We start from the raw sequence: 23914 nt of genomic DNA, 5'->3' as shown, positions 1-23914 counted from the left end.
AGTAAGTTACAGAAACATACACACAAAATGTTTAATTATGTTTATTGCACATATACCAAATAGCCACACGTTTTGTAGAACTTTATATATGTACGAGAAAGCAGACATCGTGACAAGTACATTATGCACAGCTGCACGTGAATTTCACGCAGAGTAGGTGGGAAAACACAACTACTTTTTGGTTAAGTTGGCAAATGTTACAGTACATAATAAACACCAGTCCCCTTTTCTGCACCCACCCTCACCAAAGCAGAGGTTTTGTTTCCGAAAACCTAGCAGGAGTTTTTTGGCTATGACCGTATACATGTTGGTATTTTGTTGTATAATTTGAACAAAATGCTGATATATGAAATAAGTCCAAGTACCAATAATCCCTGCCCCCATTTTTCATGCAGTATGATTTTGCCATTCCCATTTGCAACATTTTCACAGTATGTTCTTTCAATTCCTTCCTCCCCTCCTAACCGCCACCGCCCCCCCGCCCCGTCTCTGCACCTGCTTAATATCTGTTACATTTCCAGTTTTTTCCCATTCTGATGAAGGCTCCCAGACCTGAAACGTTAACTCTGTTTCTCTCTCCACGGATGCTGTCTGGCCTGCTGAGTATTTCCAGCATTTTCTGTTGTTATACCAGTTTTGGTAACTGTGTGGTTCTACATATTTTGCCAATAATTATACCTTCTCTATTTGTTTTTGTTTAATGCTTTCAGTAGCCGTCTCGCAATAAAATATGTAATGTGAATGTTCTCCAAAATACTTACATCTAAATTTAATATTAAGGAACAATTTGCCGTTTATTTAAAAGTATTTTAAATGATTTAAAAGCTTTTAAAAGGTCATTTCAATGCTACAGACTGAAAGAAGTTTCTGTGGGCGTGGCTTAGTTTTGACAGATTTTTGTGGGCGTGTCTTCTCTTACGCAGAGGCTGTAAGTTGCGCTCCTGGGCTCAGTGATTCAATACGCTGGGCACAACTCTGCAGCGCAGAGCAGCAAGCCTACATGTGGGGCCTCGCACAAGGTAAGTGCGAATTCTTTACTCAATAGCTACGCCGCCGACTGCAAATTTTGGGCCAATAAAATGTTGCTGAGGTTCACAGAGGTGAGGAGTGGTGGAGCAACAATTAGGTGCAGTAACTGAATACATGTTAACATGCAGAGCAATGGCGGTGGAGACCTGTTTCAAAGGATCTACAATCGCCTTTTCTCCCTGTAGGGCCTGGAAAACAAGTGATCCTAGGTGTTACAGAGAGGAATATTGGCTGACTATGTCCATTATTTCTTTAGTGTCAGCTGTGGCTCAGTGGGTAGCACACTCGCCTCTGAGTCAGACGTTTGTGGGTTCATAATCCCACTCCAGGGACTTGAGCACATAAAGCTAGGCTGACACTTCAGTTCAGTGCTGCACTGTCGGAGGTGCCCTCTTTCGAATGATCATAAAGATCCCATGGCACTATTTCAAAGAACAGGGGAGTTATCCCTGGTGTCCTGGCCAATATTTATCCCTCAACCAACATAACAAAAACAGGTTAACTGGTCATTATCACATTGCTGTTTGTGGGAGCTTGCTGTGCGCAAATTGGCTGCTGTGTTTCCCACATTACAACAGTGACTCCACTTTAAAAAGTACTTTATTGGCTGTAAAGCGCTTTGAGACGACTGGTGGTCGTCAAAGGCGCTATATAAATGCAACTCTTTCTTTTTTTTAAATTTAATATTCTGTTTGGTGATGAAATTATGGATGGAAGCCTTTGTTGACCCTTAATGGCTCTTTGAAACTAGTCATACATGTTGAATAATGTCCTTCCATTCTAATTTAAATTGCATTGAACAAGACAATAAATTTAACAGACTTACATGGCTGGGAGTAGTACTTTGCAGAAAAGCTGCGTCCAGAACTTTTGAGACCAGTTGTGAAATGAACTGTCATACTGTTGGATGATGATTTAAATGTATTCTCTGATGGGTTACATGTTTTTCCCATCAAAGGAGAAGTTGTTGAATGCCCATCATATATTTGAGAAAATCAATATTGCAATTTGGTGCAGTTACTATCCTGTGGACAGAATGACCATAGATTGACAATGTATTCTGCAGTAAACCTTTTTGACATTCTCAATTTACTTCATTACCCATGAACCATATACACATACACATGCAAAAACCGTTAGGAGACACTGAGCACCAATCCAAAACATCAAGAAGCATGGAATAAGGATCGGGCATTCAGTCATCCAACCCAATCATGCCACAGATCATGTTCAATTTTCAGGTGGACGTAAAAGATTCAAAGAAGAGCAGAGGAGTTATCCCCGGTGTCCTGGCATTATTTATCCTTCAATCAACATAACTAAAAAAAACAGATTATCTGGTCATTATCACATTGCTGTTTGTGGGAGCTTGCTGTATACAAATTGGAAGCCATGTTCCCTTCATTACAACAGTGACTACACATTAAAAAGTACTTCATTGGCTGTAAGGCCCTTTGGGATGCACTGAGGTCATGAAAGGCGCTATATAAAGGTTGGGTCTATTTGCAACACCAGATTTCTGATTGGTTCCCTTGGAGGACAAGACACACCCAGCAGTTTATCTGGAATGTGTAATGTGAAAGAGATCCTGCCTGTCTAAGTAATCAAGTACTTTGCAATGTGTAATTCAAACCATTCATTCTGACTGCCAGGCTCCAGACACAGCTCACAGAGGACAGGGCTCACCCTCATAGGTTAGGACATTCTCCCCACCACACCCAAACAAGTTACTGCACCCCCAGCAAGTTCCTAACCTTCACCCCACCCCATGCGTTTCTGACCTTTTCCCTCCCCAACAAGTTCCTGACCTTCCCACCTCCCAAGTTCTTGACCTACCTGCCCCCCCACCCCCGGGTTCCTGACCTTCCCCCCCACCTCCATAGATGGGGCATTGTGTGTGGGTCACGGATTGATAACCGGTTTATTGGGTATGAAGTGAATAGTGACAGTGGTTCCTGACCTTCTCCCCCACCCCACCTCCCCCAGGGTTCCTGATCTTCTCTTCCCCCCCAAGTTCCTGACCTCCTCTCCCCGCTGAACTCCTCTCCCCTCCAATCCTTTCTTTCTCACTTCTTTGATCATCTCTCTCCCCCTCTGATCTCCCCTCTCCAATCCCCTCTCTGCCCCCTTCCAAGTCTCTCCCTCTCCCTCTCTCCCCCTCTGATCCCCTCTCTCTCCCCCTAAAATCCCCTCTCTTTCTTTCTCTCTCCAGCCTTCGATCCCCTCTCTCTTCATCCTCCGACCCCCTCTCTCCCCCGCCGATCCCCCCTCTCTCCCCCACCGATCCCCTCTCTCTCCCCCTCCAATGTCCTCTCTCTCCCCACCAGTCTCTCTGTCTTCCTCCAGTCTCTCTCTCCCCAGTCTCTCTTCTCTCTCCCCCAGTCTCTCTTGCCCCAGTCTCTCTCTCTTCCCAAGTCTTTCTCTCTCCCCAATCTCTCTCTCCCCAGTCTCTCTCTCTCCTTCTCCCCAGTCTCTCTCTCTTCCTAAGTCTCTCTTTCTCCCCACTCTCTCTCCCCAGTCTCTCTCTCTCTCCCTGACTATCTCTCTCTCTCGCCCAGTCTCGCTCTCTCCCCAGTCTCTCTCCCCCAGTCTCTCTCTTTCTCCCCAGACTCTCTCTCTCTCCCCAGTCTCGCTCTCTCTCCCCAGTCTCTCTCTCTCTCCCCAGTCTCTCTTTCTCTCTCTCCAGTCTCTCCCTCCCCCAGTCTCTCTCTCTCTCCCCAGCCTCTCTCTCTCTCCTCCAGTCTCTCTCTCTCTCTCTCTCTCTCTCTCTCTCTCTCTCCGTCTCTCTCTCCACCCCAGTATCTCCCTCTCCCCCATTCAATTCCCTCTCTCTCGCTCTTTTGGTCCTCAATCTCCCCTTTCGATCCTCGATCTTCACCACCCCCCCCACCCCCCGCCACCAATGGATCTCCTGACTGGTCTTCTCCGCATGGAGCCAAGGAAAGCATGGTCCACGGTGCAGGCCGCAACTGGGTACCGGGCATGTGCAGCTCCGGTATACTGCGCGCATGCACAGAAGGCCGCAAAGGTGTTTGTGCAACTAATCACAGTGCTATATAACTGCAAGTCTTTCTTTCTTATTTAATCTTCTGAGGGAATATTGCTGTAATATTTCTCAATGACCAGAGGCCTAGAAATTGGAAATAGCCACGAAATGGGGTGTTAAGTCCAAACGATGTTAGGCTACACCACCTGAAAATGGTCCAGGAAGCATGCAAAATTCATGCTCACTCTTCACTAACCTGATTATAATCATGATTTCAGCACCATAATTGCTGCTCATTGGCTTAACACTCAACGGGTGGACCGAGGATCCAGGAGATTCAATGATGATGATGATGATGATGATGAGAAGGAGGAGGAGCTATATGTCCCGTACCATGAGGCAGGAGATAGCAGACCATGTGACGGCCAGCACTGTGGTGTCACAGTCCACCAACCAGTGCAGGAACAGGTTTAATGACCTCACATGGTCAAGGTGAGTGAAGGCTTCAGCAAGTGCCACATACCACCATCTGCATCACAAGCCTCACACACTGCTCAATGCACCACACCCCCAGCACTCACCTACCAACAATCTCTACCTCACCACTCACACCTCACAATCATGGCTTCACTTCACCCTCACAACCTTACCACTGCTGCAACACTCACACCCACATCTCACACCTTGCACACACTGACAGCTATTCAACTATGCCAGGCACATCACCCAAACACATTGCACTACACTCACTCAAACACTTCTCTTTCTCTTGCAGGCCAAGCAGGCAATAATCGTCAGGAGCAGCAGCAGATAGGTGGGGGCCAGGCTGAAACGCAGGACTTCAGCCAGCTGGAGGAACGAGTTCTCCAGATATTTGGGCAGCATGTGGTGGAAGCCATGGCAACCGGTGAGGTTCAACCCCTTGGGGACAACAACGGTATGTTCATTCCTAATCCTTCTTCTCACATCCCACTTCCCCCTCAGCCCACAACCTTTTCTCACTTTCAAGCTCCTCATGCTGTATGCATGCATTTCTGGCTTTCCCACCACCACCACCACTTCCCTCACCATAACCAACTCTTGTGCCTTTCTGCTTTCAGATAATCAACAAGCACCCGAGCAGCCTGTTCCTGAGGTCATCAAAGAGAGCGAGGTGGGGAGGGGAGAAGGAGGAAGAAGACACTGCGTTACTATATCTGTCACTCGCAGATACCAGCTCAGAAATGAGCATTACACATACTTTAGAGGCTAGTGTAGAAGCAGAATCTGCACTGGGTGAGGCACCGGGCACAAGTGGGCTGCAGCAAGGCCAGGGGGAAAAGGTAACTCTGAGGTAGCTCCCCAGATGGTGAGTTCGCGTGTGAGTCCTGCTGCACAGGACTCAGATGAGAACCTCAATGGGGCGGTCTTCAGAAGATGAGTGATGGGCATACACACCAAATTGATGTGTGCAATGGCAAGCCTGCCAGAGAGCATCTCGACAATGTCAAGGAGCGTGGAGAAGTCCACCTCTAACATTGCAAGGGGCTCCGCGCAGAGCATGGAACCCAAATGTGATGGTGCGCATGATGGGCGATGTCGCAGCTTCCATTGCAGCACAGACAAAAGTGATGCAACTTCTTAATGCTGCAGCGGAAGCTCAGACTGCTCTCATGCAGTCTCAACTTGACAGTTGGAAAAATCTGATACTTTTCCACACCATTACATGAGGGGACTTGTGGAAAATTACCTCTAAACCAACCATTACTCCACTTCCTTTTACACCCCCAGCTCTTTCTGTTCATACATCCAATTTAAAATTGTATAATTTAAATAGCATTGCTTCTCCTCATTCTCCTACCAAAATGTATTACTTCACACTTCTGTGTTAACTTTCATCTGCCATGTGTCTGCCCATTTCGCCAGTCTGTCTATGTCCTCCTGAAGTCTGTTGCTACCCTTTTCATTGTTTACGACATTTCTGAGTTTTGTATCATCTGCAAACTATGAAATTATACCCTGTATACCCAAGTCATTAATATGTATCAAAAAGAGCAGTGGTCCTGGGGAACACCACTGTATACTTCCCTCCAGTCTGAAAAACAACTGTTCACCACTACTCTCTGCTTTCTGTCCCTTACTCAATTTTTTATCCATGCTGCCAGTCGCTTTAATCCCATGGGCTTTAATATTGCTAACATGTCTATTATATAGTACTTTGTCAAACGCCTTTTGAAAGTCCATATACACAACATCAACCACACTACCCTCATCAACCCTCTCCATTATTATCTACAATTAAAAGGTGTAAGTGGAAACACTGGTACTTACTCAAGGTCAGTGATATCCAACCTTATTATTAGGTTATTGCTCACACGTATGTACCAGGTGCATTGCACATTATTTGGATATTGGTGTGGATAATTGGGGGCTGGCAAAAGATTCAGTGTTACACATAAGATTCCCTCCACAAGATGTTCCACCTTTAACAATGAAGAAATGAGTAATTTAGTAACAATTAAACTGGAATTTCTTTTCTCTTACAATAATTTCACCTCCTCTCCTCTCCTTCCCCCCTCGCTGGGGTATAGTCACTGGTCACACTCTTGTACCTCACTCAACCAGCTGATATTCTTATTTGAGTTTCGACAGTGGGTGCTGAGACGCCCCGTGACTGTTGGGGGCATTGCAGCTGAGCCTGATTTTGTTCTTTTCTAACATCCAGACATCTGCAGTCCCAGCAGGGTTCATTGGATAGAGATTGGGAGAGGAAATCCTGGTTTATTTTCTGCTTTCATCCCAGAGAAGCTCCTCACCTCCTTTTTTGAAGGTGGTTCACTCCTCCCTGGGGTATGATTCAACAAGCACCAATTGGCCTCCAGTACCTCATATATATGGTTCATAATTCTTAATTATTATGGGGTAAAATTTCGTCTGGCTCATTTTCATTTAAAGGGAAAACAAGGTCCAATTTCTACTCCTCCATCAGAGTGAGTATTCGAAGGCTGTTTGATTGGGTGGGGGGGGGGGGGAGGTGGACAGGAAGGTTTCATTCAGACCTCAGGTTGCTGGAAGAACTTAAATATCCATGTTTGCACTTTTGCCCTCACTTAAAGAAGCAATGATGAATTCTGTACTGAGCAAGCGAGGAATGTTAACAGTGGAGTCTGGATTCTGTTCCAATTTCAGAGAATCTGAAATCCTGCAACACTGTAACATATCTGATCAACCCAATCTAATGCTCATCCATTCTCCAGGACTTGTTTCCTTTTCATTATTCAAATCCATTTTCTAAGTTACATTTGCAACATATGTACATCATTACCAGCATATGGACTGGGGACATTGGTATCACATTATCGAGGATACATTAATATTCAGAAACAGTATTGGTTGATCATCAACACTCAGCACTGACTCATGACAGTGAGTGTTGAGATGTCCCATGACTGTTGGGGCATTGCAGCTGAGCCTCATTTTGTTCTTTTCTAACAAACATATATCTGCAGCCCCAGCGGGATTTATTGGATAGAGATCGGGAGAGAAAATCTTGGTTGATTTTCAGATTTTAAGCCAGAGATGTTGGAACCCACTCTAAATACCCATGTTTGCACTTTTCCCCCTCTCTTAAAGAGAAAACTAAGATGAATTCTATATTGACCAAGAGATGAATGTTAACAGTGGAGTCTGGATTATGTTCTAATTTCATAAAAACTGAAATCCTGCAACAGTGACATATCTGATCAACCCAATCCAATGCTCACCCATTCTCCATTCTTCATTATCCAAATACATTTTCTTATTTACATTTGTAACATATTTACAACATTACCAGCAAATGCACTAGGGACATTTACATCACATTTATAAATATCAAATCTTTATTTTTTATATTTGCTTAAGTTGTACTCTGTGATGCCCCTATGGTTGAGCAGCCGACCAACATTCAGTGCTCAGCCCACTTGGGCAAAGTAGCAAAGGACAGCTGCTGTGAAAACTGCAGCCCCCCCCCCCCCCCCCAATCAAAATCACTACTTTCAGAAAAGGAATCTCATCGGGGAATGTTGTAAAGGGAATATTAAAGGAAAACAAGATCACTCCTCCTGGTTAAGTAAAATTATATTCTTCTATATTGTTTCATTAAAATTCTTTAGTGTGCATTTGAATAGAGATGAGAAACATATATATATATATATATGCTTTACCTGATGCTGGTGTTGTGTAATCTACTGAAAATATTAATCAAGTATAAAATAATATTCAGAAACAGTATTAGTAAAACATAAACAAATAATGATCATATTTTTGACAGATATAAGATTGATTTGTACAATTAATACATTTTCATCTTGGGCATTGTGGCATCTACATGCAGGTTTATAGTCAAAAGGATTTTCCCTGCTCAGGCCTTTCCTTCTCTCCAGGGCCTGAGGCTAGAGTGCTGGTCTGTTCCCAGAGCTTGGATTAATCAACCAGGAATGTCTAATTCCTGTTAACAATTTCTCTGGGAATTGTAGTTTTCAGCTTGCTGTTGTTAAACTATAATTTCTAGAATGTGTTTCAACAACCCGCTTCACATGATGATCAGCATGACAACTGGGCTGGGAAGTACAAGGTCCTGGTGACAAATTCTATGTGGATTTCACATGATCAGGTAATATCGGAAAGTCATGTTCACTTTTAGTACTTCTCAATTTAATTAATTCTATGCCGAGAGTTTATCTATTGCAGACAGTTTGCAATTAAAGCCACTCCTTCAGTTCCCCTCATTTGACTCACACAGAAAGCAACATGCCAGGTTTTGCATGCAATAGTGAATACTGTGTAAAGTTGCTTAGCTTAATGTTCAGTTATATTAGGTGACGTAAGAAACAAACATGAGGAAACGATTCAGCTGTAGTACTGTACCGGGTTATAAACAAACAACAAAGATTCATATAAGCAGTCCAACACGCACCAATGCGTCCCCTATAAGCGGTGGGGACAATAATACAAATATATCTGTGAACCCTGTATCTTTCAGTATCAGTGACATGTTTAACATTTTGATACATTGCTTCAGTAAATTTGCTATATTACAGCAATGGGCAAACTGCGTTCACATTCAAACTGCAGTAAACATCAGCAAACATGAGCCAAGTACTAGACTATCTGTGAGCAATGCCACAGGTGATCTACTAGTAAGAACAAAATATTTGTCTGTGCAACAAATACTACTGAGCTGTAGAGGTCAGAGTTCAGTCCACTTGCCATGAAAGCACTACAGCTAAAAAAAAAAGTGCATCAGTACAAAATATCACTCATTTATTAATTCATGTAACCATTGAAATAATTTGGTTTAATTTAACACAATTTATTAAAGCAATAAAAAGTTGACTTGTGTTCATAACTTCACTACCATGATACGTAATTGCTATCAGTAAGCGGGCATATATGGTGTTTTATAATAGGAGCATTACATTGTACATATAATAATAATAAATTGTGCAATATATAATCAGGCACGTGTGTACATCCTGACAGTTCTTTCCCAGGGAAGCCTTGAGTTAAATTGTTTGCTTCTGAAGTTGTTATTTTTTTAGTCAGTTACCTGCAATTTGTGGGATCGGGTGGGGGGGGAGGTGGAGTTCGTCTGGTCTCCCACTGTACTTTCCGCAGGACATCAGCAGAAAGTCTGGAGATAAGGCATAAAGAGCAATTTGCACCATTTCTGCAGGATTTCCACTAAAGCTACAGTGAAAGATCAAGAGAACCCTGTGGAAATTCTACCATACTGTCTAACTGGACATTTTTATGGCATCTTTAATATGATAAAATGTTCCTGAGATTCACTGAGGTGAACAGTGATGGAACAAGGATTAGGAGCAGTAACTGAAATCATGATAACATGCAGAGCAATGGCGGTGAAGACCTGGTGCAAAGGGTCTCCAGTCGCTTTTTCTCTCTGTATGACCTGGGAAACAAGTGAACCCCAGGTGTTACAGAGAGGAACATTTGGGTGAACAAGTCCATAATATCTTTATTTAAAGTTCTCTTTTAATGTTCGGCGATAAAACTAAAACTGGATTTAATTAACCTGACGCTTAATGGATGGAAGCATTTGTTGATCCTTAATGGCTCTTTGAAACTAATCATATATGTGAAATCATTATCCTTCCATTCTAATTTAAACTGCATTGAACAGAAGTCATTTAACATACTTACTGTAATGCGATGACAGGGAGTAGTAATTTGCAGAAAAGCCACTGAAGCTTTTGACGCTATCAGATCTAAAATTAATGGTCACACTGTTGGACGATGATATAAACATATTGGACAGGATTTTCATTGAGCCGTGGAGGCGGGATTGGAGGCATGTGGGGGGTTAAAATCCCGAAATCAGGGGGCACAAACGCATCCCACCCCCAACCCGCCTCCATGCCAGTTTCAAAGGAGGCGGGTACCCGACCCGCACTGGGACCCGCCTCCCCGAGGCGGGAAGGGGATTAGTACCAATTAACTGCCTGTTAACAGGCAGCTTTTAGCCTAATCCCTATTTTCATTCTTGTTGTGTGGGATTCCCGACGGCTTCAAATCACGCCAAGTTAGCGAGGCGGGCCGCCGGGCTGAAGGGCTTGGAGGAGTCGAGATGTCCGGTGTTCAGGTGAGTGATGGGTGCATGAGTGCAGAGGTAAGTGTGTTTGGTGTGTTTAAAGTGTTTAAAGAAATTTTACTTACCTTTACAGCCTTCCTTCCTTCAGGTCTCGGGCGTCCCTCATCTCACCGGCACAGAAAGCAGAATGGCCACGATCTGTCAAAAGTTGCAGCATTCAGCTTTCCATTCCGGAGAGATCTCTAAATCACCCTGAGAGGAAGGAATTAACTTAGAGTACAGATTGTCAGTGTTTGACAGCTTCAAACAGCTGTCAAACGCGGATATTTTATCTGTCAAAAGGTCCTGACAGATGAAATGTCAATCTGTGACGTCCCCTGTTGCCGGGTGGCCCTTAATTGGCCTGCTGAGCCCGCTGGGTGGGCTCAACAAGGTCAATCAAGTCTAAATCGCGTGGGTTGGCTACAACTCGATGGAGGCGGGACTACAACCCTGAAAGTTGTAGTCCCGCCTCCTACCCGCCTCCTCAATGAAAATCCAGCCCATTGTTTGATGCAGTACATGTTGTTGCAATCAAATCAGAATTTGTTGAAGTTCCATCACATATTCGAATATAATCCTTAACGCAACTGGGTGAAACTTCAAATCTGTGGAGAGAATGCTCATAGATTGAAAATCTATTTTGCAGAAGTACCTTTTTTTAAATTATCAATTTACTGCATAGAACATGCCAGAATATCTTGCTATCTGCTATTTCCATTGTTCAATCCTGGCTAGTTTCTTTCCATTCTCATTTTGCAGCATCATTGCCCCCAGAATAAGATTTTTTCATTCATCATAACATTCTGTTTTAAAATCAGGCCTATAGGAATTTCCACCCCATGTTAGTCTGTTGGAATTAGGAAAGTTGGAGAAATCTGATACTTTTCTGCAACATAACTTGAGGGAACTTGTGGACAATTAACTATAAACCAACCATTATACCACTCCCTCTGAAAATGTGACTCAAAAATCAGTGAAGTCAGAAAGATTGGTGTGGAGTCTGACTCAGGCACTATATTGAGTTTCAGTGTTTTGCTTTACAGGATGAAACAGAAGCTGCTAACTGTTTATCTTCCTGCCCATCTCCAGCTGGAGGCTGTATAGCTGAACAGGGATCAGCATCTTTCCTTCCTTGGATAACTCCAAAATTCAATATTGATTAATTCTCCAGCCTAGACCAATACTGAGTTGTGATCAGCTGGTCGGGCCCAGTGAGAAGCTGAGTGACAGCTGGCCAGAGAGGAACTGATCTGATGTATCACTTAGGTAAGATTTTTTTCCAACCTTAAAATTCGTCAAAGCCCAGATCTCCATGATGGTCCTTTTTCACTAACAAAACAGAGAAATAATACCTCTTCTGTGGGGAAGACTTCAGATTAAAATTACTCACCTGAAGTATTGATGCCCCTTAAATGAATCAATCAGGAATAGTTATTTGGCAATAGGCACCTCTGACATTATCTACAGTTAAAATGTATAAGTGGAAACACTGGCACTTATTCAAGCTCACTGAAATCCAACCTTATTCTTTGCCTATTGCACACATGTATGTACCAGGTGCAGTCCGCATCATTTGGATAGTTGTGTGGATAATTGGGGCTGGTAAAAGATCCACTGTTACCAAGAAGATACCCTCCACATCCTCTTCCAGCTAGTAACAAAGATGAAATGAGTAAGAATAAAACAGGAATTTTTTTCTCTTCCAAAATTTCACCTCCTCTCCTCTCCTGAGGATTTCCCCCCTCGCTGGGGTATAGTTCGATAGGCACTGCTCACACTCTTGTACCTCACTCAACTAGCTGATATTCTTATTTGATCTTTGGCAGCGAGTGCTGAGACCCCCGCGTGACTGTTGGGAGCATTGCAGTTGAGCCTGATTATGTTCTTTTCTAACATCCAGACATCTGCAGTCCCAGCAGGGTTCATTGGATAGAGATCGGGAGAGGAAATTCTTGGTTGATTTTCTTACATTACAACAGTGACTACACTTAAAAAAAAAAAAAAAAGTACTTAATTGATTGTAAAACGCTTTGAGGCATCCTGAGGCCGTGAAAGGCTTTATATAAATGCAAGTCTTTGGGGGAAAAATTCAGTATCGCCCGTTTGGGCCACCATTATCGGCCGTGCGCAAAGTTTAGCGCCTGGCGCTAATTATCGCCTCCAACAGCAAACTTGGCTTTTATCGCCCCTGGAGGTGATTGGAGCGCTAAATCAGGCGCTTCACACCTGTCTTAAGGCGCAAAGGCCGAGGAGCGAGGCGCTTCCTTAGAGCGCTGGCGAAGCAAGGAAGGGCGAATCAAAATAAACCTGCAAAGCGCTGCTCAGTACTCAAAACTCCTTCACACAGCGTTGAATCTCTCCAGAAGTCTCTCTCTCTCAGAATGCGTGGTGCAAAAATGTCACCGACAAAAAAAGGCAGGAAGCGGTCGCCTTTAAATAGCGCTCCCCTAGTCCCTTTCTGACAGCATAACGCTCCCCTCAACCTGTCGTTGCTAGCGGCAGGCGCTAAGGCAGGGGACGCCACTCAATTTCCGGTCCGGGGTGCTAAAGGGGCGTTGCGCACTCGACTGACGTCACAATCTGCCGGCGCAGGAGATCGTGGCGGTAGTGTTTAGCGCCGCCGCAAAATGTCTAGTTAATTTCGCGAGCGGTGTAAACATTGCCGCGCCCGGGCGCTAGTTGCTTTGCGCCCATTAGCGCCCTCTTAAGGCGCTAACGGGAGGCGCAAACAACTGAATTTTCCCCCCTTTATTTCTTACATTGATTTTCCTCTTTTAACCCAGAGATGCCAAGGTCATTTAGAGCAGTCCTACTGCTGCCCTGATTGACATCACCTAACTGGACTACACTGTAAACCAACCTGTGTCGTTCCAGGTCATTGCACACTTAGGCAGCTAAATACACTTTCTTGCATTAATTGCTCATCAACAAAGAGTTTAAAAAGGTATTCTTTTCTTATTCTGTAACTGTTTCTCCATTTGTCTCCCAACTTCTAAATTCTTTCTATCTTCTCTTTGGGCTGATTTTGCTCTCAGCAGTGAATGAACGGTGCCAGCCATTTGTTACACTCGCACCTGCCCGTAGACTTCCTATGGGGTTTTGCACTGGAACGGGATGTAAATTAACAACGCTGCACCCTCTACCTGTGTGAACAGGGAAAAGAACGGTGCATTCCTTCACCAATCGCATTGACGCAGAATCGTTAATGAGCAGCGCAGTCTGAACCAGGAAGTGTCTGTTAGAATATTGAATTCAATGTCAAATTAGGTACAGAAAGCAAAAAAAAAAGAGGGGAAAGAAAGATTGGAGTAAGCGAGAGATATGGAAGAGACAGAAAGAAAAAGTAAAAAAAAATTTCATTTAATTCTTTTAATTTTTTTAAATCTCCAACAATAATTATGATCTGCAGGTATGAGATTGCACTCTGGTAAAAATTAATTTTCAGTGCCAGAGCGATTGTTTAGTGGTAATTAAGACTTGCCATGCTGTTACACAGGAATGGACAAGCCCTAACCTATTTTGGTGAGTTTAATTCATATCTATGAGGTAAGCCCAGGAACTTCAAGCCGTTCCATGTATTATAATGGGGGTCCAGAAGGAGAGAAGCTGTTCTCGGGAAGCTTATGGAGGAATGTCGCATATCGGGTAGCAACTTTCGGATTTGCGCATTTAAGTGCGGGTGCCAGAAGTTGCCGTCCGAGTTCCACATAAATAACAGTGAGCGCTGTTAGCCTCATCGTTATTTGTACAGGAAAATCTTTCTGCTTGTCTTCCACACTTTCTTTTTCCAAAAGGTTCTGACAGGCTTTCTCTCAAGGTTGCCTCTGTTTTGCTCTATAGGGTCAAATTAGTGGTCCATGTTGAAGTGGTACTGGGACCACTATACTATCACAAGACTCCATACTACTGGAGTGGACAGCTAACCTCATTGGATTCAGCTAGGTCAGCTCATGGATTTCATTGCAGCCTTTTCCCTGTGTAATTTTCATGAGTCCAGGGATGTGTAGTGATTGGGATATTCAGACAGCAGCATCTTTTAAAGAGCTGCTGTTCCCACTTCAATTTCTATTGGCTTTTCTATTGGCTGCAGGAAATCTACCCAGTCAGCAGAGAGCAAGGACATTTTGCCAAAACTATCCTCTTTAATGAAAACTGCTTGGATGCTCTGCCGGACGAGGTACAGCAAAGGAGGGAGCATTTGTAATGCTGAAGAGAACCATCCTTTGCACCACAATGTGCAGCGAGTATGGTGGAGTTGGATCATCAATCCAATTCTGCCTTTCAGGCCCATAGGTCATGGGAGCAGATGAAGCAAAATTTCTCTGGCTTGAAGGAGTGTGCCACGGTAAATCTAGCAACAGTTTTCCAACTTTGATTAAATCTATGGACATAGAATTTGGCCTCAAGCACTGTGATTGAAACATGGTGCAATATCAATAAAGTACATGGGGAAGCACTGACACAACCTTTCAGATTATTGCTACCCTCTACACTTCCATGTCCAAAATTTTCCAGTTTGATCTTTGTGGCAGAGGCTTTAAAATGCTTCTCAGGTCATGCATAACTTTGCATGTTGTGGCATCAGACGAAACTGACACATGAAATTACTTGCATGTTGCTTTGTCATACAATTATACAAAATAGGATGTAGACTGGGCACTGGGTGGCACACACTGCTCTTCAACATGCTATCAGTCATACATTTTTTCTGGCATTAAAGTTGGTTACTTTCCTTGTTTCCATGTTTCTGTGGCTCTTCCGCTGACGTTACAATGCATGAGCAGGGGAAACCCGTGGAAATTTACTTCCAAGGAATTTGAAATTAATAAAAATTGGAAGATAATAAACTATTACTTATTTCTTATTTCTCCAATGCGTTCAAGCAAAATAATCAAAAATCAATTTTCTGTACAATTATGTTTTTACAGACTTGATTTGTAACGTATTCAGAATGGTTCCATGAATCACATCCAAGGACTGAATACCATTCAAAAAGGGTTGAGTGCCCACTGCAGCAGACTCAGTAATTTGATACAGAGATCTGAGTCAGGTGGGTCTGGAGTACTCCAGGTCATGTTGATGATTAATGGGACACGGGACAGCAGACCTGTCACTTGGAGTTTGGATTCTCCCCACTTGGCACCAGATAACCCTTCAAGCCAATGCCCTGTTGGATAGAGTGACCTTGGTTGGATAAATGTAAGAAGTCACACAACACCAGGTTATAGTCCAACAGCTTTATTTGAAATCACAAGCTTTCGGAGCGCTGCTCCTTGACGAAGGAGCAGCGCTCCGAAAGCTTGTGATTTCAAATAAAGCTGTTGGACTATAACCTGGTGTTGTGTGACTTCTTACATTTGTCCACCCCAGTCCAACTCCGGCATCTCCACACCTTGGTTGGATAAGCAGAGAGCAGCTATTGAATACGCTGTGTTGTTACGTTACATGGCTTTAGCCAGTTAAACTCTCAAATACCCCTGCATGCACTTAGGCATCCCTGAGCCTTAGTTCTTGCCAACCTGTACCTATGTTTTCCAATTTAGGTAAGTTGGGTGTGTCCGGAAGTGGGGTCTGCATTTCATATTGAGCAAACACAGTCTACCTGTGTGGATTTCTTAATAGTTTGGTTTGATCTTTTGATTGGGCAACATCGGGAAATGTGGCTGTGGTCAGGGGCACATCTTAAATGCAGGAAGGAAACCCACCCCATCGCACCTGTGTTACAACTGTGTAAAAGATCTAATAGTTCATCAGCAACTGAAGCAAGATTAGCTGGACTATAGATTTCTGGGGTTGTTTTTATCTTTCCTTTCTGGAAGAGGGGAGTCATATTTACCACCCTCCAGTTATTTTCAAAAATTATAGTCAGAACCTCCACTATTTCTTCCCTAATTTCCGTCGGAATCCTCAGATGTAAACCATCAGATACTTGGCCTGTGCCCCCTTAAATGAACGAATAACATTTCAAAGACCGGTCTAACAAATTAGTGTAACAAAGGTTAGGATCACATTTGCAGACAGAATGAAGACATTCAGTGAAGTGGTCACTTAATCTGCGTTCTGTCTCCTCAGTGTCAGGGAAACTACACTGTAAGCAGCAAAATCATCATTCCAAATTGGAGGAAATACACGAAAATTACTGTCTCAAATTGAAGGAGTGTTTGTGACCCTGGACAGTGGGTGGGAATGATGATTCTGGTGCAATTGAAAGTATAGGTGAATACATACAAAGTCTTCTCATGATCACTCATCATTTATCTTTTTAAAAATTCATTTATGGCATGTGGGCGTCGCTGGCAAGGCCAGCATTTACTGCCCATCCCTAGTTGCCCTTGAGAAGGTGGTGGTGAGCCGCCTTCTTGAACTGCTGCAGTCTGTGTGGTGAAGGTACTCCCACAGTGCTGTTAGGGAGGGAGTTCCAGGATTTTGACCCAGCGACGATGAAGGATTGGCGATATACTTCTAAGTCAGAATGGTGTGTGACTTGGAGGGGAACTTGGAGGTGGTGGCATTCCCATGCGCCTGCTGCCCTTGTCCTTCTAGGTGGAAGAGGTCGCGGGTTTGGGAGGTGCTGCTGAAGAAGCCTTGGCGAGTTGCTGCAGTGCATCTTGTAGATGGTACACACTGCAGCCACGGTACACCAGTGGTGGAGGGAGTATTTGCTTAACGTGGTGGATGGGGTGCCAATCAAGCGGGCTGCTTTGTCCTGGATGGTGTCGAGCTTCTTGAGTGTTGTTGGAGCTGCACTCATCCAGGCAAGTGGAGAGTATTCTATCACACTCCTTACTTGTGCCTTGTAGATGGTGGAAAGGCTTTGGGGAGTCAGGAGGTAAGACACTCGCCGCAGAATACCTAGCCTCTGACCTGCTCTTGTTGCCACAGTATTTATGTGGCTGGTCCAGTTAAGTTTCTGGTCAATGCTGACCCCCAGGATGTTGATGGTGGGGGATTCGGCGATGGTAATGCCGTTAAATGTCAAGGGGCGGTGGTTAGACTCATTGCCTGGCACTTCTGTGGTGCAAATGTTACCTGCCACTTATCAGCCCAAGCCTGAACATCATCCAGATCTTGTTGCATGCGGGCATGGACTGCTTCATTATCTGAGGATTTATCTGCAATATCTATTTATTAAAGAGACTGACATGTTCACATTTTCAAACCCACATTTACAGGACAAGCCTATACAGGATCCTGCTTAACATCAGGTCTTCAAATCCTGCCTTTCCTTCAAATCTATCACATAAGATTGGGTCATTTCTTAATATCACCTTTACACATGGAGATCTTTAACATTTTAATTGCGATGAATCTCTCTTACCTTGTGCTGCACTGTAATTGTTGCCATGAAAAGCAAAAGTAATGAGAAAAAAATTTAAAAGAACTCTTTCCTATGGATGCCATTTCCTCATTTGAAATGTAAGACAAAGTTCCAACCCATACCTTTTATTTATAGACAATTGTGTTGTCATTTGACTCATCAGGTAATTTGATTTTGTTCACCACATGAAATGTGCGTATTAAATGAAAGAGCCATTGTTTGTGTATGATGTCATGTTTGTGAGCATCAAAATGGAACGTTGCTACTAGTATTGTATTACATTGTTAAATATTAATCTGACTGGTCATTGGCCATAATTGTCTACAGGGGAAACATCAAAAGGCTGCATAGATCAGTAATCTGAGCAGTGATGCTACTTTGAAAGCACATCCTACCGGTGCAGGGTAAGAGCACAAACACTTTCAGTTAAACAGAGTAAATGTTCATTTTGTATTGTATTGCAAAATGACTGCCAAATTGACACACAAAGTTAGAATTGCTATTCATAAAATACAATAAATAACTAACCTGAACTAAGTTTTTGCTTTGAGAAAAGCAAAATACTGCGGATACTAGAAATCTGAACTAAAAACAGAAAATGCTGGAAATACTCAGCAGGTCAGGCAGCATCTGTGGAGAGAGAAACCGAGTTAACGGCCGCGATTTTCCGAGTGGAGGGGGGTTGGAGGCGGCTTTGATGTTCGGCGGTTTCCGGTCCCGCTGCCGGTTTCAGCCGCCCTGGAATTGCGATTTTTGCTTAAGTGGGCTGATTAAGCCCATCGTGTGCGCTATCCAGCCCAATCAGTGGGTTCGGGTCTGCTGCTCGCCTCTGCTGATGTCTCTCAGCCAGCTGTATTGAAGGGGCCCATGCAGCCATGTTTTTGATCCATCCTTTCCTGCTGCTTCTTAGTGTGGTACTTCTGAAAATGACTGCTGCAAGACCCAAGGCATCTCCCAGATTTGATGATGACTCCCTCCATGCTCTTGTGGAGGGAGTGAGAGGGCGCCAAGAGGTATTGTTCCCCTCAAATGGACGGAGGAAGCCTCCTCAGCAAACCAAAGCAGCCTGGCTGCAAATTTCTAAGGCGGTTAGCGCCATGTCTTTGTGTGCACGCACCTGGGTTCAGTGCAGGAAAAGGTTCAATGACCAGATACGCACAGCAAAAGTGAGTATAACATCACACTCACCTTCAATCTGCTCCCCATCTCTTCTCATCACCAGCACTCTGCATTGTCAACCTACTCCTGCACATCCTACTTTACCTTACATCCCTTGCACCCTTAACTAATCATCCCTCTCTCTCTATGTACAGAATCACTTCACCATTCTACTATGCTGCCCTCACACTCGCTATCACTGCGATGCAATGACAACAACTAACAACCCACAGGGAGGGCCCTTGGTATTGGCACCTCACTCCATCTTTGTCTCCCTCTAAGCATCTATGCTATGGATTCTCTACTCTCACTCCAACATTCTCACTCAAACTCCACTTGTGTCCCTCATTGCAGGAAAAGAGAGCCCACAATAAGAGGTAGAGGGGCAGGACAGGAGGAGGGCCACTTTCCATAGCCCATCTCACCATCGCTGAGGAGGCTGCTCTCAACATCGTCAGAGGTGCTGAGGATATGGAAGTGGGGGATGATCAGATGGGTGCAGTAGAGCAAGCTGGTGACAGAATAGATTTGCAGCCCTCTCATTTAGATTGCATGAGTGACTGATAGGGCATCTGATGTTCATACAGATAGAGTTCTGATCATCTGCACAATTCGATGTGCCTGCTACATTAATATATCACATGTCTAACTCATGCCTTTACTCCTCCACAGGACCATCGAGAGCCCCCCTCCCCACTGTCCAAGAGGAAGAGCCGGAAGACTCCTCAGAGGAAGCTGCAGCCTCTGAGGGAGCAGCGTCAGCAGAATTGAGCGCACCCAGCACCAGCGCAGACACTCACACCTCGGTGGATCATTCGCGAGATAGAGTAGTGTTGTCACCTGGTGTATCACAGCTCACGTGAGCAGGAGCAGATGGTGGAGACAGGGACAGCAGTGGTGAGTTCTCATCGGAAGCCGCAGGGTGCTCCTAACTCTGCTCAGCTGCATGTGGACCCTGTGACTCTGGGGCCATCCAGAAAGAGAGCAGTGCTGGAACTTCAGCAACAAGTGCAGGAGTCGCTGACAGGTTTTGCATCCATGGTAACTGCGAGTGTGTAGAGAACGGAGGAGTCCATCTCAAACATAAGCAATGCCATGGTGGAGGCAACGGCACATGAACGTGCTGCCATGGAGAGGGTGGCAATCTCCTTGGAGGACATAAGTCACCAGACTCAACAGAGCATGGTGACTCTTCTAAATAGATGGTATGCTATGGAGGATAGATGGGCAGCTATTGAGGAGAGACATCAGAGGTACATGGACATCCCCGTTATGAGGACAGTCAGTACAGAGACGGGTCCTCATGGCCCCACTGATGTGCAGCATGGTGCTCTCCAGCTACTTGCTAGCAGTGAAGTGCTGGCGATCTATGAGAGGGATGTTGGTGGTCGACAACAAGGAAGTGTGGGCTCCTCTCCAAGCGCTCACACTCCCATGCCGCTGCGGAGCTCTCGGTCAGAGCCCAGATTCTGCACCCAACTGAGATGGCCGTCTCGGCCCCTACACAGCTGCAGGAGGAGCAGACTGTTGCCAAGCCCTCCCAGGCTTCCAAACCCAGAGGACGGCCACCAAAGGTGTCGAAGCAGGAGCAGCATGAAAGTGAGCAAGGTAACTCTACATCTGCTGAAGCCACAGGGAAAGTACCACGTAGAAGACGCACGTGTAAGAGAAAATTAACACACAAATAGTCACAAGGGTAGTCACTTGGGTGTTTTGATGTAATACATATTTAAGATTATGATCGGCATTTCAATTGTAATAAAGAAATGCGATGGCAAACATTCAAAGAGTTGGCCTATGTGTGCCCAGAAATGGAAGTGTCACAGTGAGGTGTCAGGGTGCCTTTCATCTGTAATGATGGTGAAAGTGATAGGAACCCACAGTTTATTGTACAGATGGTGTATGGTGTGTTAAGAAGGTGGCAGCCACATGTGTTTGCTTCATAAACTTAAGTGAATCTGGCATGGATTAGTGCATCCCTTGCCTCACGGCCAGCAATGTGCTCACGTGCTGGTGGAATTGGCACATCCGCCTCTGCAAGGTCTTCCTCCTCCTCCTCCTCCTCTGAGGAGGCTGTGCACTGAGCCACTTGTTCCTCAGGTAAGCCACGCTGCTGTGCGATGTTGTGCAGTGCACAGCAGACCACGATGATTCTGGAGACCCTGGCTGGTGCATACTGCAGGGCTCCACCTGATCTGTTGAGGCATCTGAATCGCATTTTGAGCAAGCCGATGGTTTGCTCGATGATGCCTCCGGTGGAAATGTGGCTCGCATTGTAGCGCTCCTCAGCTTCGTTTGATGGCCTCCTCATCGGTGTCATTAGCCACATCTTCAGGGGATAGCCCATGTCTCCAAGTAGCCATCTGGAAGGTTGGCAGGTTGAAGAGCTGAGGCACAGTAGACTGCCTCAGGATGAACGAGTCATGGCAACTGCCAGGGAACTTGTCGCAAACATGCATAATGTTCTTCCTGTGGTTACACAGCAGCTGGACGTTAAGGGAGTGGAAGCCCTTGCGGTTCACAAATACAGCTGGGTTGTGATGGGGTGCCCTAATAGCCACCTGTGTGCAGTCTACGACGCCCTGCACCCTTGGCAAGTCTGTCATATTTGCAAAGCCAACTGCACGCACGATTACGCTTGCTTCATCCATGGAGAAGTGGATGTCATTGTGCGCCTTTGCAAAGAGGGCATCGGTAACCTGCGTGATGCAAGTGTGTGCGGCCGACTGGGAGATGCCGCTGATGTCTGCTGATGATCCCTGGAAGGACCCTGAAGCAAAAAAATTGAGGGCGGTGGTGACTTTGACAGCCACTGGTAAGGGGTGTCCACCCGCTCCTCTGGGCTCCAGGTGTTGGTGCAGCATTGCGCAGATGCCAGCGACTACCTCTCGCAAAAGTCTCAGCCTCCTTTGGCACTGCTGCTCACTCATGTTGAGGAAGCTCATCCTCTGCCTGTAAACCTTGTGTTGGGGGTATCTCCTACGGCGAGGTTCAGCCCTGCACTGATGCCCTCTGCCCTGTGCAGCATCAGGTGGGTGAGGAGGAGGTTGGCGCTCCTGTTGTTGCTGCTGCTGGTGTGCCTGGTCCTGCTGCTGCCGTGGCTGCTCTTCCTCCAAATCTGAGGACCAGGATGAGCGGGTATAAATGGTTCCCATTCTGCTGGTATATATCTCACTGGAGGAATAGATGTTATAAGTGCTCAGGCAATGTGGGGAGAGGGTTTTCCAAGGAGGTCGCAGTGCATATGGATCTCAGCTTAACCACTTACAAGCTCAATAGATTTGCAAAAAGTGTTCCAACACCTCAAAGAACAAAGTTCTGCCATCTGAAACTCAGCCATGTTATAGGTCCGCTTTTTATGCAGCAGGTGCAGCTGTCAAGAATTCGCATAATTCCTGAACCCGACACAATCAGCTGGCGTGTTTTGCAACTGGCGTTGAACACGCTGTAAATGTCCTAAAATGGGAAGAGCCTGCTAAAATCGGATTATGTCTTAAGTGCCACTCCTGGCACTTGGTGGTGGGTCTGAGCGGGACTCCCAGACCCGACGCTTGGCAAAGTTGCGTGGAGGCGGGTTGACGGCAGGTTCTGAACCCACCGTCAATCAAAATGAATTTAACCTCTGACCCGCCTCCAAGCCCGCCCTCTGAGCGTTGGCAAAATCGCGGCCAACGTTTCAGGTTGGTCATTGACCTAAAACGATAACACTGGGCTAGATTTTGCAAGGGGTCAGCGGGCATGATCAGTGGCGGGTCGGGTGGGAAAGTGTTATTTTTCCCCAGCGGGTCAGGACCCCGCTGTGAATCCGCAGCCACGTGTCTTTCCCCAATGTCGGGTTTGTCAACGCTGAGCAGACCCAACACGCAGTGGTGGGTTCACAGCGGGGGACCCAATTCAGGTCATTAGTGGCTTGTTTAGAGCCACATAAGAATGAATTTCAGTTCACCTTCTGCATTTGACAGCTCGTCCATGGGATCCACGCTGGTCGTGGACCACGTCTGTCGAGCTGAGGCGGGAGTTCAGTGGCCATTGAATCAGCTGTTGAGTTGACAGCTTCAAATGTACAGTGAAAGCTCCCACCTTACAGAGATATCTTCCCTCAGCCACAAACTCTTCCTCACTGCATTTCCACAACAGATTCACCATGCTGCAAGTCTTTACATAAGTCTCCATCCAGTCTGACCTGATTACCTCTCTCACCAGTGACAGATCGCTTCTGTCATCTCTACTTCACCTGCCATCTATTCCATCAGCATGAGTGCCCTTTATACTCTCTCACCTTGGTTCTCAGAATCCCACCACGATCAGCCCCAACACCAGGCACACTAGCAGCACCAACAACAGCACCAACAGCCTTCTCCGTAATCACCTGATATTGCACAGGACAGAGAGCATCAGCACCCGAGCACATTGCTGCCCAGGAGGCCAGGGATGGCCTCACCATGGCCAGATTTACTTCACTTGACGCTGTACACCCTGGCTGCCACATGATGTGCCAGGTTAACACCACCCCACACCAACACCATAAAGCATCCCTACAATGCCCAAGCCATTCCTTTCACACTCAACACCATTGCAGGGGGTACCGTTATGTCTCACCATTCACTGCAACTCACTAAGCCACTTCCAAAGGTGCACAAAAATCTGTCCAAGAACGCAAAGTGTTGAAAATAAAGGTTTCAATGTTTGACACCACATTAACAGAAACTTTACATGAACATTGCATAAATCACCCAAGTGCCTACACTTGTGTGTTGTTAGTTGGTATGATTGCACTAGGATGAGTGTGAGTGTGAGGGGTGGCTAGTGA

At 45.3% G+C, this 23914-nt stretch overlaps 1 protein-coding gene across 1 annotated transcript in view; it reads right to left on the bottom strand.

Moving 5' to 3' along the window:
• Nucleotides 1-1034: 1034 nt before the first annotated feature.
• Nucleotides 1035-23914, bottom strand: part of LOC147113464 (cubilin-like) — a 196199-nt gene continuing 173319 nt past the window's right edge. Inside the window, 4 exon segments of the mRNA XM_085996127.1 lie at nt 1035-1234; nt 10199-10303; nt 11130-11215; nt 12117-12272. Of these exon segments, the coding sequence (XP_085852253.1) occupies nt 1035-1234; nt 10199-10303; nt 11130-11215; nt 12117-12272 (547 nt within the window).

The sequence above is a fragment of the Somniosus microcephalus genome, chromosome 8, assembly GCF_052327205.1.
Source record: "Somniosus microcephalus isolate GS21.2 chromosome 8, FLI_Smic_1.0, whole genome shotgun sequence".
Lineage (NCBI taxonomy): Eukaryota > Metazoa > Chordata > Chondrichthyes > Squaliformes > Somniosidae > Somniosus > Somniosus microcephalus.
This window is presented reverse-complemented; position numbering and strand designations above follow the sequence as displayed.